Source organism: Lepisosteus oculatus, chromosome 20 (genome assembly GCF_040954835.1).
Source record: "Lepisosteus oculatus isolate fLepOcu1 chromosome 20, fLepOcu1.hap2, whole genome shotgun sequence".
In the NCBI taxonomy this organism is placed as follows: Eukaryota; Metazoa; Chordata; class Actinopteri; order Semionotiformes; family Lepisosteidae; genus Lepisosteus; species Lepisosteus oculatus.
In genome coordinates this window covers 2,741,919-2,755,752 of record NC_090715.1, presented here as the reverse complement: position 1 = coordinate 2,755,752, position 13,834 = coordinate 2,741,919, and the positions used below count along the sequence as shown (strand labels likewise).

Here is a 13,834-nt window from a genome sequence, read left to right as displayed (position 1 = left end):
TCCAATGTGGCTCTGCTCCATCCCGAGAGCGTAGCCCGTTTCCCGGCATCCTCTTTTTTGAGCATCTCGTACTGCTCCCCTGACCAAGGTACTTTACTCCCAATAGCTAAAGCTCTCTCCGCTGGGCCAGGACCAAGACGCAACGGTCCACAGTAGTGCCGCATCGGAGAGTAAGGCTTGAATTTCAAATTTGCTTAACTCTGCAGAAAAAGCACCATGAACAACTTCAGCTTGTTCAGGGGTTCGACCTCAGTCCTCAGTGGTTTGACTGCGAGTTATCAGTCTGATCAGGCCCTTCAGCTGGTACCGACAGCCCTGCCGAGCATATTCCTTCAGGGTTCCGGGCAATCTGAGCAAAAAAAAATTATGCAACCAAAAATAACTCCGGTGTCATTTCCAATCTTTTCCCCATTGGAAAAAAAGCATAACTTCTGCTATCTCTTCCTCTTGCCTCACCCAGTCCAACAAGTCCGATGGCACAGCAGCACCAGAGCTGGGCGCTACAGGTTCTAGGGCCCTGGGAGAGCTAAGGGAAGAGGGAGGTCGCTAACGCCATCCTGGGAAACAGATTGATCGCTGCCATTGACAATCTACACAATTTCTTGGAGAAAATGGGCCAGGACGCCCATCCTCCAGTTTCTTGACTGATAAGCCAGCTTCTTGAAAGATCCCTGCGAGTCCACCCTCACAGTGGGGGACACATATCTGCCTCCACAGGCAGCTATCAGAAGGGACTGGAGCAGGGAAGATTAAGACGGGACCAGACAGAGGTACTCATAATCCTCAAAGGCCTTGACAAAGTTTACCCAGGGGACTTCTTTAGAACCCGCAGTGAAACACCGACCAGAAGGCACAAGGGGAAACCTGGAAGTGCATTTAAAACGGAGAAAAGGAAGCACTTCTATGTAACGAGAACAAGCCACTCAGCAGATGAAGCTGATGCAAAAAATGTCTGAATGAGATCGCTGGATCAATTAGCTACTAACCACCAAACAGGCTAGCTGGGCTCAACAGCCTCCTCTCAGTCATAAGAATATAAAGATTCTGAACGAGTTGCAAATGTTCGAGTCCCCTTCATTTCTGCTGACAGGGAATATGCTTACTAGCCTTCATGCAGGCTTTACAGTCTAAAGATGTTCCACTGAGCATCATGCCTTCATCCGTAGAGGAAATCAAGGCTTCAAATCAAATCTTAAATTACAAACCCCGATTTATTTCCTCTACGAGGGTTTGAAAGCGGAAACACTGAGTCACAGCAGCTTGCAGGAGCCAGACCTGAGGAAAATCTCCACTGGCTGTTTTACCAGCAGCATTGACTAGGCGGGGGGGAAAAAGCCCCACAGAGAACATCTACCGTAACAGGTTTTCTGTAAAGCTGCGACTCTCTCCTCACGGCAGAAAACCGGCGCTACATGCGACTGCAATGTCAAATGAGCAGGGCCATCTTTAAGAAATTCCTCATAAACAGGGGACCAAGAAAACACCCTCTCTTCAGAACCAGAATCGGGGTCTTTTCACTTCTGGCTCTGTAGCGGTGGGAGAGCTGCTCTTTCCTGGCAGACTCCCTCCACAGGGCTTGGGCTCCAGCTGCACTCTGTGGACTTGAGCCGCCGCAGCAAAGCTCCGCCAACCCCTCCTCACGGATTTATTGAAGCAGCAACATGATTAACTCTTCAACTGCATCGCCGCGCAGCGAAAGTGCAAAGTGCTGCATACATATTCAGGGTGGCACACCACAGAGGCTGGAGCAATGAGAGTGAGTGAAGGTTAGAGCCTCTGCAGTAGAGACAGCAGGCAAGCATAAATATTTCATGAACCTGGCCTACACAGATATTTATAATCTAAAACCTCAGCGCTATTAACGCATGCTTCAATTCTCTCGCCATCTACACACAAATCCCATTCCCATACAGTGCCAAATATCAAAACCATCCAAAACCCTCCCTGCTTTCCCCCACGCACACAATGGAAAAAAACAACACCACATTTAAGCAGTGGTGCAACAGTTAAGCAACAGCTGGAATACAGTGCAGATCTCCAGAGCTATGCTAACAATACAGAATGCCTAGAATGTACCAGTTAATGGCAACATTAAGACTCAGGAGTCTGTTTAGGGGAACGGCGTGCTGATGAAATTACAGAAATGGTTGAGATCCAGATAGATAGTTTAGGATGTTACAGATTCCCCACTCAAAATCGAATCTTTAAGGTCAGTTTTATGTTTGCTTTGTTTTTCATCTTACCGACATGTTTTTGAGGATTACTAACCAGCATGTTTGGAAAAGCCGTGTAAAACTTACAAGGCAGAACGTTTACTAGACAGAAATTTACCGGGCTCACGCTCTTGAGCGTGAACCTCAAAGAGACTGTTTTGGGAAGAGCAGGTCATACAGAAAATTCCTGGAAAAAATCCGCACAGTAAAACTCTTCTTTAGCCCATGTGTGTTGAATCTGTACAGCACATTCCCAGCTTCCGTCAGTCTTGGTCAAGGAAAATAACAGACTTGTTTTTTTCTTTCTAAAAAGCTCTGTATTTTTAGATGCCAACTACTATACAGCAATACTAACCCTCTTCTAATTAAAGATGTTTCAAGACAGACCTTGAAAATTACTCCAGGCAGTCGCCATCACCCACCATCATTATTAAGTTTTACTGCTTTCATCCGTAGTGACTTATATTTGTTCCCATTTATATAGCTGGGCAGACCGCTGGAGCAGTCTGGGTGAAGGACCTTGTTGATCTTGGGTCCACCAGCATTGCCCCCTGCCAGGAGCTGGACCCACAAGTCCGAGTCCGGACCCCTCCCCTACTGCGCTGCCTTGCTTCCGAACCTCGGAGAACGCAAGAGTACGCCACTGCCTGTCCGTCCGTAGTGCGGCAGGCTGGGACACCAGCAAGGCTACACCCGAAGGCCTTGTTTGTATTTTTAGATGTTAGCCGCGATAGAGCAATAACGATATCTTGCATGACTGGGCAAAAGTAACTGTCATCTCTGTGCTTTAAGTCGGCAGTATCCGTTCCTGCTGAACCCGCAGGAGCCATCTCCAAGTCAGGCATCCTGCCTGGACAAGCTTCCCCACGGCCAAGTCTTTGCAAGTGGACCAGTGGTTCACACCCCAGCAAGTGGACCAGTGGTTCACACCCCAGCAAGTGGACCAGTGGTTCTCTGATTCACTGGTCCTGCTGCTGGGGTGTGAACCACTGGTCCTGCTGCTGGGGTGTGAACCACTGGTCCTGCTGCTGGGGTGTGAACCACTGGTCACACCCCAGCAAGTGGACCAGTGGTTCACACCCCAGCAAGTGGACCAGTGGTTCACACCCCAGCAGCAGGACCAGTGGTTCACACCCCAGCAGCAGGACCAGTGGTTCACACCCCAGCAAGTGGACCAGTGGTTCACACCCCAGCAGCAGGACCAGTGGTTCACACCCCAGCAGCAGGACCAGTGGTTCACACCCCAGCAGCAGGACCAGTGGTTCACACCCCAGCAGCAGGACCAGTGGTTCACACCCCAGCAGCAGGACCAGTGAATCAGAGAGAGGTCTCCCCTCCACCATAACTATGAAGATCTCAGAGGACAGATACCAGTAGCAACAGCCACTCACTTGCAATCCAGCGCGGTGCAATAATGCCGAGCATCCCAGCTACGCCCAGCCGAGATGCGCACAGACTATCCCACAACAAGCTCCCGAAATGAGCACAGAGCTGGTGGCACTTTGCTCATTTTGCCACACAAAGTGCTTTCTGGAGTGAAACCAAAATGACAACGCATGACAAACATAATGACATAGGAGTAGGGCTGCAAAAGAACGCGCAAACGTGAATTCCACGCTGAAGAACGTTTCAGCTGTTGAGCCTTCTTCAGGTGAGAGTAAGTAAATACAGGGCTGACAGCTGGATGCTTTCATGATTAACTGAAAAGACTGCCCAGGAACACCTGATCCATCCCGCCGACTCCCACCTGCTACCAGGAGCCTGACCACGCGCGTGCCGAGCTTGAGGAAGGCAAAGGCAGGGCCGGTACAGCACGCGGTGACAGTGCACTTGCAAAAGTGCCTCAGTAATACAACAACACAGGCCAAGTCAAAGTCACCCAGCTCACTGGGGTTACAGTAACCACTGCCTTCCCCCTCTACAAATCCGCTGCTTAAAGCGCACAAGAGACTTTTCTTCATTTAACCAAACGGAGCACGCCCTTCGACTTCCTGTCCGCACGGCCAGCTCCGCTGCCTGTCTGGTTCTGAACTACAGTCCTGCAGGAGGGCTCCCGGACTCAGATACTGGATCAGGCAGCAAGCCGGGCGGAGGAACGAAAGCAAGACGGGCCGCCCGGAACCGGCCCAGGGCGACGCCCCTGCTTACCCGATCTTGGTCTTCTGTTTGGATCGGGAGGCGGCGGGGCCCTTGGCCTTCCTCGAGGGCGGGTCTGTGGGCGGGGCCTTGGCGTGGTGGGGCTTGTGGTCCTGCCGCGGCGGCGTGGAGGAGCAGGGGAAGCTCTCGGGGCTCATGACGCGCGGGATGTTCTTCTCCCCGCGCTCCCGCGCCTTGGCTATGGCCTCCGAGATGATGCGGTTGGCCTTCTCCTGCTTGTCCTCCAGCGCCTGCTCCATCAGCGGCTTCTTCTTCTGCCTCTTCTCCGACGACGAGGAAGAGGAGGAGGAGGAGGACGAGGTGCCGCTCTTCAGCTGAGGGCTGAGGACCCTTGTGTGTCCACTGGAACCATTAGTGTTCTTGGAGGAAGGGGGCTGAAAAAGAGAGAGAGATGACATCAGTCACTACCAAACATTAAAACACACACTGCCTATATTTTGAAATAGGATCTTGGGAAGATAAACTCTTCAATTAATTAGTCCACTGAATGGTTTATTATGAACCCCTTCAGTAAAGCCACATTTCAACGTACTGCTAAGGAGCTCACAGCTTAAGCTGGGAAATAATTCAGATTGCGCCAGGGAGCAGATTAATTCCGAATGTTCATTTACAATACCAAAAAGTTACAAAGCAGCTCTCGCCGCCCCCCAGGCAATATTTTTCATCTTCATGACGTGTGTATCGGTGGCCTTTAATAAACCGTGGACATCAGCAAGAACAAATTTGCTTAAACCAAAAGCCTAAAGATGAGAATGATACTTAAATGGTTTGGTTTTGTGACAGCTGATCACAATCAAACTCCAGTTTTGACCAAAAAGGCAAAAACTACTTCTTTTTTTTTCCTCTAGATGTAAAAGCAGTAAGGTTATCTACCAAAACGCACAACATAAAAGTAAGCAATTTACATTTCTTGTTTTTGCCTAAATGAATACAGGCAAGAATTCAGGCCTTCCAGAGCAATCAGCACTGTGCACCTACAGTAAGTCCGAGTAAGAAAGCTGTATAAATTTCGTTCAAGAATTCAGTCACAGAAGGGTAAGGTCATTAAAATACCTCAGCAACAAAACTCAAAACAGTGAAAAGGCTTCTACATGCTCCACAGCAGAAAAATACAAACCCCAGGATTTTTATTCCAACACATGGAAAAAGTTAAAGCACCGTCTTGTTTCATGTGTCCACGCAAATACACAATCTTTACTGCAAGAGCTTTACAGTCTATAGCAAAGTACAGATTTTCATGAGTCCAAATGAATTTAACAACACGGACCGGAGCTCCTCCACCTTTCAGAACCTCTTAGGGAAAACCAAGATACATGGTTTCAATTAAAGCACATTTTTAAAGCATGCTAGTCCCAGAGCACACTTGCTAAAATGGGGAGCATTTCAGGGTGGCCCACAGGCCCAGCTATTTTCTCCAGCAGTTTTAAAAAGAGCCTCCTGAAACATGCCCAAGTCTTTTTTTTTTTAAACTCACACAGCAGTCAGGATCTTTATATCCAAGTTCTCTGTATTTAGCAAACACACTGGTGCCACAGTCTATTTCTGCCGTCCGCAGAGATTCAGCTCCAGAGCAGTAATGAGGCTCTCTTGGTGGCAAATAAGCAGCAACAAGATGTGAGAAAACTGAAATAATAATCACAGCAGCTAATAAAGAACAAACGTGCAGATATTTATTTTCATTGTTCCGCACTGTTACAGGTGATGTATGCTTTTGTGCACAACAGGCAATTGTTTTAAAAACATGCTAGGAGCCATCTAGAAACAAAAGGACAATGCAAAATAAAGAACAACGCAGCGGGGAGATAAACAGGCAGCATATCGGATGTGTTTGTACACAGCTTGGAGGGGAACGAGGCTGCACACTGGAATGTTCTCACTAATCCGACTCAAGAACAGGAAAGAATCCGCACAAAAAGACCTAGGAAAAAAACCCAGCTCCCAGACAAACAGTGAACCTCTGTATGATGTTAGAGAGGAGGAATTATGATGTTCGTGCAGCTCCTCCGCAGTGCTCCAGGTCTGTACAATATCCCCATCCCCCGACTCTCCGAGGGGGGGGACACTCCACCACAGATTTCCAAAGACTTTTGGGTAACCTAGACCCCGTGTTGCACTTCAGCGAGCAACGTTTCAACACTCATCACTGACACACTGACGAGAGAGAGAGAGCGAGAGACTGCTGCATTGGAGGAGAGGAGCCAGTATCAGAGAAAAAACACAGAGCGCCGACGGGAGGGAGAGAGAGAGAGAGCGGAAAAAAAAAGAGAAAGAGAAAGTAAAAAAAAAAAGGCAGCAGGCAAAGGCGAGCGGAGCATGCCACCTCTAGGCCTAGGAACTAAACAAACAAGGGAATCGGCGACGAGCTCAAGATGGCGAAGGCAGCCCGGGTCTGCAGCAGCCAGTAGCAGGGAAGGTTATTCAATCCTATTAGCCCTTCATCCCAGCCAACCCCTCCTCCTCCAGCTCGCTGCACGTTTCACTTACCCTTCCTCTTGGCCTCTTCACTGAAGACATGGTTTTTTTTTTTTTCCTTTTTTCCAGCCGCCTAACAAAAGCCTTGCCCCCTTTTGCCGGGTTTTTATCCTCTCTCTTTTTTTTTTCTTCCTTCTTCCAGCTTCTTTTTCTTCCAGAACCCACCTCCCCCCCCCACCCCCCACCCCCCCCCTGCTACCACCACCAACACCACCGCCGCCGCCGCCGCCGCCGCCACCACCAGCAGCAGCAGCGCCGACCCCTTCTGCTGCCCCCCGCCCCCACCCCCAGGCTGGGCTCAAGAGGAGAGCATTAGGAGGCGACTGCCTAACTGCCTCTGTATCTAGGCTGCTCGGAGAGGGTGCATGGCAGCTGGGAAAGCTCGCCTTCTGCCTCTTCTGTCAAAGGCTCCCGTCTGTCGCTCGCTCTTCCTCTCTCCTCCCTTCTCATTGATTCACTGGGGCTCGGCTCCCGGCTCTCGGCTCGCTCACATCCCCGGCTAAGGTAGGCTACTCCTTCTTTGTACACAAAAGGGTTTTGTGTTGTTACTTTTTTCCTCCCTCTATCTCCTCCCCTCTCGCGCGCCGGAGAGCCTGCACAGCCAGTCAGCCTCCACGAAAGCGATGTAAAATGAAAGCACAAAGCATCAAAATGCATCAGCATGAACATTAGAGATGTCGTTAAAATCCTGACTCGTTTTTCACTCTCTCTAGCTCGCTCTCTCTCTCTCTTTCGTTGTGTGTGGAATTAAGCCAGCAGATGGAGCTAACAGTTATTATTCCATTAGACCGTGCAACTTAACCCCAAAAGGACTAAATGTTCCGAAACTGACAAGCTAATACACCCTGGGATGAACTGGACCGGATCCTCTCTGCATTCGTCCGTACCACTTCACCTTGCGCACTTCTGAACGGAGCTCCAGTATTCCAGTATATCCAGTACTCTAAAACAACTGAACTGAAGCCGTTAAAACGCCAAACCTCTGGAAAGCCACAGGATTAAAAATCTACCTATCTGTTCGTCACCTATTTTATTCCCATGACTTTTTATTCAGGAGATATAATTACCTGTATTTAAAAAAAATACCACTGATGGAAAAACCTCGTAATAGTAATCACTATTTGAAGCTACAGAAACTTTAAGCAATGAACAAAACAGGTAACCAGCAAATGAAAGGACAACTAAACAAAGCCATGCATAGCCGATCTTAACTCTGCAGGGAAACCAGGCAAGTTAAGGTGGGGGCAGGTTAACCTCCAACCTAGAGAAAACAAGTTTCATTCAACAAATTACCTAACTGTTGGATCATTTCTGGATGAGAAATTTGCTTTTTTTTTTTAAGGGGGGCTGCAGGGGTGTCATCAGAAACAGCCTCTGCAAAGTGCTCAGTGCCAGAGAGCTTTCAGAATATCACTCGCTGAGGTCAGAGGTCAGAGGGCAGTGACCCCGGCCAGGGGGACAGAGAGGAGCCCCTGTTCCAGACCGGCCTCCTAAACCCACTGGCCGCCTGCTATACGTGTTTCTGGAAAGCAAACACCAAATGACCTTGGCTGTTTGTTAAAAATACAAAAAAAAAAGAAATGCTAAAAACCAGAATAAAAACGCTGACTTTCCACAGCCAGTGTGTTCCTTTAAAAGACAGATCTTCACGGACATACAAAAATGGGCATGAAAGGTATATATATATACGATGAACACGTAGTTGAACAAATTTACCACGTACTCCAGACAACAGGAAAACCGAGAGACTGCAGCCTGTCTGTGTGTGAAAGCTCGCGTGGACAGAGTGGAGAGGACCGAGGCTGCTCCTGGCAGGGCAGAGCGATGGAGTGGGGAAGCCATCTTGGGAAGGGCAGTACGAAACAGTCCCAGGACACGGAAACTGGAGCCCAGAGGAACACGACAGGAGGACCTGGTGCCCTGCCGCACACCGGCCCGCCGCCGCCCCCTGCTGGTAAGGGGCGGCCGTGACGAGTGCGCCAGGCTGGCTCATTACTTCTTTACAGCCACACATCTCCTCGTGCAAAACGCACCGGCCATACCTGCCATGCCAACAAGGGCGCCTTACTGAGGTACACGCTAATTTGAACCCTTAAAAACAACCAGAAAAAAAACTGCAAGTGATGGGGAAAAAACCGCGGTCTACACAGGGGTAGCCCTCCTGTTACTGGAAAACAACACGCAAACCCGGATCGTCACCGACATCTAGTCTGAGATTCATAAATGCTTTGGATGTTCGACCGTTCCTGGATTTTTTCCTGTCTGCTGAGCTCTATGTTACACCATGACCATCTGGAAACTGTAAGCTCGTAATGGATGCACAGCTGAAGAGTCACCCACCATGTGGAATGACATTAAAATAAACACAAAAATAAGGGAGACTCTCCACCCAAACACAATGCTTCCTGTCCCTAATGCGATTTAGAAGAAATCTTAAAATCATCCATCCGCCTCACAGCGAAGGAAACAGAAAAATTCAGTTACACGCAGGGCAGCGGTGAGAGCAAAAACGGCTCTATCAGAGCCGCAGGGTCTTCACCTTCTCAGGACCATGGGAATCTTCCTCTGTTCTCCTACACTGCTGCACTTCCGAGTGTCACTGCATGAGAAACGTTTTCCATTTCACGTCAACAAAGCAACCCCGTCTGTCATAAGATTCGCTGGCAGCAGCGTGGAGCAGTGGTCAGGGCTCTGGACTGGCCACGGGAAGGCTGACAGTTCGATTCCCAGGTGACACACTGCTGTTCCACATTGCTTAGCAACATAGCCAGCTGTATAAAGTGCAAGGGCTGTAGCAGCTGTGGAACAAGAACACGTCATGCTGTCGAAGCCAGAATCCCATTTCTTTCAAGAAATAGGTGGATGGGACGCCTGGATTAACCAACTACTATCCAACGGGCTTGATGAGTGGGGCTGAGGACAGACAGGTGTTGTGCTCCCCGTTCCAGTGCTCCAGGTGGCAGATAATGTACACGCTGTCCCTTTAAGTGCTTAGCCTGTCCAGTCCTTGGAATTTGGACCACTGGAAAAGGATCAGGTCACGCCTTCCAGACTGCGCTTTCCTAACTGGTGAAATGAGCACATCCGTTAGCCCATCACCATTCAAGAAAATAAAAAGATCACAAATCACCTTTTAACGTTCATCAAACTAGAGCAAAAATCATCCTGCTTTAGTCTAACACACGCCACTTGTCCAGCTCCGGTTTTGTAAAATGTTTTTGTGTTGCATTTTTAAACAGTTCTCCGTTTCCTTTCAGAAACACCCTGGGTGAGGAAGCTAACATGCAAGCCTGCCCCTAGAGACAGGCTGATTCAGAGGACAGTGGGCTCTCCGGCCTCCCTGCCTTCCCTCTCCTCTCCAGATCCTGCCTGAAAATAAGACGCTACGATGAGCATCACGCAGTAACTAAAAAACACTAAGAGCGAGCAGCGCAGCCAGGCAGTTGTGCACATGCTTGGCTGGTCACATGGCACGGTTCTGTACTGCACCGCAGTTCCTTGGTAACAGAACAGTTAAAATGCAAATGTGCTCTCTTCAAGGCTGAGAGGAGTGTGTGTTCCTTCAATACACACACAACGCAGGTGCCACTTTCAGAGCTATTAATTACCAGCCCCGTTATGTACATTGTCCTTTTCTTTCCTCCTGGATCAAACCCTTCTTCCTCTTTCTCCTCTACCCCAACCTCATCCTGCTCCCCCTCCCAAACACCCTCCTTGATCTCCAAAGCTCAGCATCGCCCCTCCATATTATCTTCCCTACGCTGTATTCTGTTTGGAAATGTACACTGCGTCCCTGTCAGCTCCTGCGCGCGTAGAAAAAAAAAACTGACAGGAAAGGAAAGGCTAACTGTGCCACAGAAGAAACGTCCTTGAAATCTAGGTTAGCAGTTTTTTTAGACTCCATCAGGTACATCAGGTGCTTCCTGGTCGTCTAATCTAATTCAGTTTTACTCAGGAACGTACATCCCTTCCTCTTTTTGTCACCCCCTCCCCCTCACTGTTTTTTACTATTTTTACTTCTAGAAAAAACAACAAAGAAGTGAAACCCTGAATGGGCTGTAAAGCTCAGTGGCATCCCAGCTGGGACGTGGGACGAGGGACGAGGATCGTCACCCTGGTGGAGTGGGATGGACTCTGGATCGATTACTGATCTGCAACTAGACTACTACTTCCCTTCCCTGAGGCACCCGGACAGAGCGAGCTTCTCAAATCCACAAGAGAAAGGAAAATAAAACATTTCCTACCAAAGGAGACAGCACAAAAAAACCAAGCACTACTATTTAAAAAAAAAACTTTTACTGAAAGGCTGAAACAAGCCCCCCTTCCCCCAGAGAATAACTTTGCAAAAAAATGTCTAGAGAAACTAGTATCATCTGATTAATCGAACCATGCTCCAAAGAAAGAAGCAGTTTTAGAATCATTGCCTTCTGCATCACAGTGTGATGACAACAGCAGCACAGCTCCGGGGATCTGCGCCAGGTGTGAGGAAGAGTACGGCTCATCACTCTGCATGGTTCAGACCACCTGGAAGCCCTCAGTTAGCAGACGCCTGATGTTTGCAGGAACTGTGCACAGTGACGCAGATACTCCCTGACCAAACACCCGCCTGATCTTAACCTTCCTGTATGACTGCACTGCGAGGCAAGGGTAAAAGATCAGATGAACGAATTAGGCCTTGGTGTCTCAACCAATTAAAAGTTGCGAAGGATGAAGAGATGCCCCGTGAACAAATTAAATAGGACATAATCTTCAGTGATGCTTCCTGAGCTGATTAAAAAGAGCAGCAGGCTTAAATGGGGCCTCATGTCCAATCAGCCACAAGCCTGGTTCTGCCTGCTCAGCACTCCCCTCCTCTGCACAGAGCACTCTGGGATCATGACCGCCAGGATTTAGAAAAGGGCTGACATGAGGCTGCACCGCAGCAACAGAAAAAGATCATTTCTAAGGAGCGCAACAGCGCAACGCACCGACTGTGGCACGGCACAGTAATGGGACACATTTGCACTCGCCACTGAGTCACAAGTGTTATTTACAGAATCGAGAACGACAGGCTACAGCCTGCGCTGAGCAGCTGAGCTGCATTCAAGGACAATCCTGAGCAGCAAGAGACAGGAGGAGAGGGGCTAGACCGGACTCTGTCATCACCGACCTGAACTGACAATGTCTAAGAGTGCATAAGAGCTTAAATACTATACACCATCACATGAAGTTTCATGTTATTTTTAAATTACCCTCCGCCTTGAAGGAAAAACCACCTAGCAGCTATTTAAGACCTGCAGAAAAGGGGTTGACCCTTGCTGTGGACTGGCGTTTCACCCAGGGTACCCCTGCCTAACGCCATTGCTGGCCGGGAAAGGTTCCGGCTCCCCCTGAATGGGATTAAGTTGTTGAAAAAATGGCCAGATGTCCTTGAAATCTGGATGGAAAAAGGTTAACAAGTCCAAACCAGCCATAACTGGTCGAACTGAACCCTCTCCCATCAAGTTCAGACTGATAGTTTGAAGGCATTTTGAAAGCCTAGAAGAACACAAGAACGGTTACAAAAGAGGTAATTCGGCCCATCCAGCCCATTTGGTAGTTAGCAGCCAATGTGCACCACACTCCCACAACCCTTTGTGTAAATAAGTGCCTCATGTCATTGGTATTAAACGCACTGCCAGGTACACACAAGACAGCAGTCTCAACGCATGGACCTGGGGATGCTTCTTGACGCTGATGCTCAACTCAACATAAGAGGCTTCAGCAAAGCTACAGGAGAAAAGCTAACATTTACACCCGACAGCCAGCGGGTAGCAGTAGTCATCGGGGGAACTCAAGACAGTTCCAGTGCTGAGTTCTATTTTGGTTAATGTCCTCTGTATCAAGCTGAACACGAGTTTCAGCGAGCCTCCTTGCAGATCCAGTAAATCTGGCCCAGGCAGGACAGCCAGCTAATGTGACGAGCAGCTCGCGAGCAAGGTGGCGCCCCTGGCCGATCTCCCGACTCGCGTGGTGACGTCTCCGGTGTGCGCCGCGGGCGAGCGCCCTGGGAAACGCCACCCCCCCTGCTTGCCGTCTGCTGGTGGCAGGGAGAGGCAGGGCAGCGGGCATCTTTCCCAAGCTTTGATGACGTCTACCCTCTTCTCAGGCGTGCCAGGGAGTTATGGGCCCCGCGCCCCCAGAAGAGCAGGCGCCCCCCGAGACACAGCCTCGCACCCCTGCCAGGCCCACCCACAGAGGAGGAGGAGGAGGAGGAACTCGGGGCGAGGGAGGGGACGCAGACAGCGGGGCCTGGCCTTCGCAGAAACGCGGCGCTGCAAGCCCGCACCGGATCAGCACAAACGCACTGTACCGCCCACCCCGCCCCCAGAGACACACACAGCCTGAAACCAGATCACATAAGGTTTAAAATAAACATGAGGCCCTGCAAAAGAAATCTTAAATTAAACACCAACAGTGAAACCTTTTTCTAACCTGCAATTTCATTAAATATACAGTTACACATCTCAAGATAAAACCCTTTTTTTAAGATTTAGAGAAATAACATTTAGACAGTGTTCTCAGACAAGACTTGACAACCTCAGTGGCCTTCATATATCCACACGCATACAGTACCACTTTTAGGTTGTTGATAAATGCAGCGTTCTCTGAACATTAACTGGCCCGTTAATTCTTTAAATTCAGCCATTAGCACTAGAAATGAGGCTCATTAGTACTTTCTATTTCAAAAGAGGTTCACCGTTATCAACGAGCCCTATTTAAACCTCTCCTCAGGACCGCAGCTTAATAGCAGGAGCAGTATTAAGTCTACACTGTAATCAAATTAATTGACTTCTTAATTTAATTAAGGGTGGGGGCGCTTCTGCTATTCGCATCCCTGATAGGTTTGAGAAGGCGGCATTTCTTTGGAGAGACCGGGGACAGGTCAGGGGGGCCAGCGACTGCCTTTATTTGGCAGCGGTTAGGGAGAGAAAGGGGTCAGACTGCGGTCAGTGGAGACACAGCTCGCCCAC

General features: G+C 49.2%; 1 protein-coding gene and 1 long non-coding RNA gene across 16 annotated transcripts in view; one reads left to right on the top strand and one right to left on the bottom strand.

Annotated features, from left to right (window-relative positions):
- Window positions 1-13,834, bottom strand: part of chd9 (chromodomain helicase DNA binding protein 9) — a 63,693-nt gene that overhangs the window by 35,851 nt on the left and 14,008 nt on the right. For 10 of the 14 annotated variants that reach the window (XM_069181276.1, XM_069181275.1, XM_069181278.1 and 7 more), the window contains one exon: window positions 4,362-4,744. In XM_069181276.1, the coding sequence (XP_069037377.1) occupies window positions 4,362-4,744 (383 nt within the window). Of the gene's footprint in view, window positions 1-4,361; window positions 4,745-6,854; window positions 7,020-13,834 lie in introns of those variants that run through there. The other 4 variants (XM_015368471.2, XM_015368478.2, XM_015368481.2 and 1 more) reach the window with 1 other exon arrangement.
- On the top strand, window positions 7,043-13,283 carry LOC107080045 (uncharacterized). Of its 2 annotated transcripts, XR_011182831.1 has the most exons (3): window positions 7,043-7,346; window positions 10,100-10,424; window positions 10,866-13,283. It is a non-coding gene; the product is annotated as an uncharacterized lncRNA (long non-coding RNA). The 2 variants fall into 2 exon arrangements; XR_011182830.1 differs by having other exon boundaries at window positions 10,100-13,283.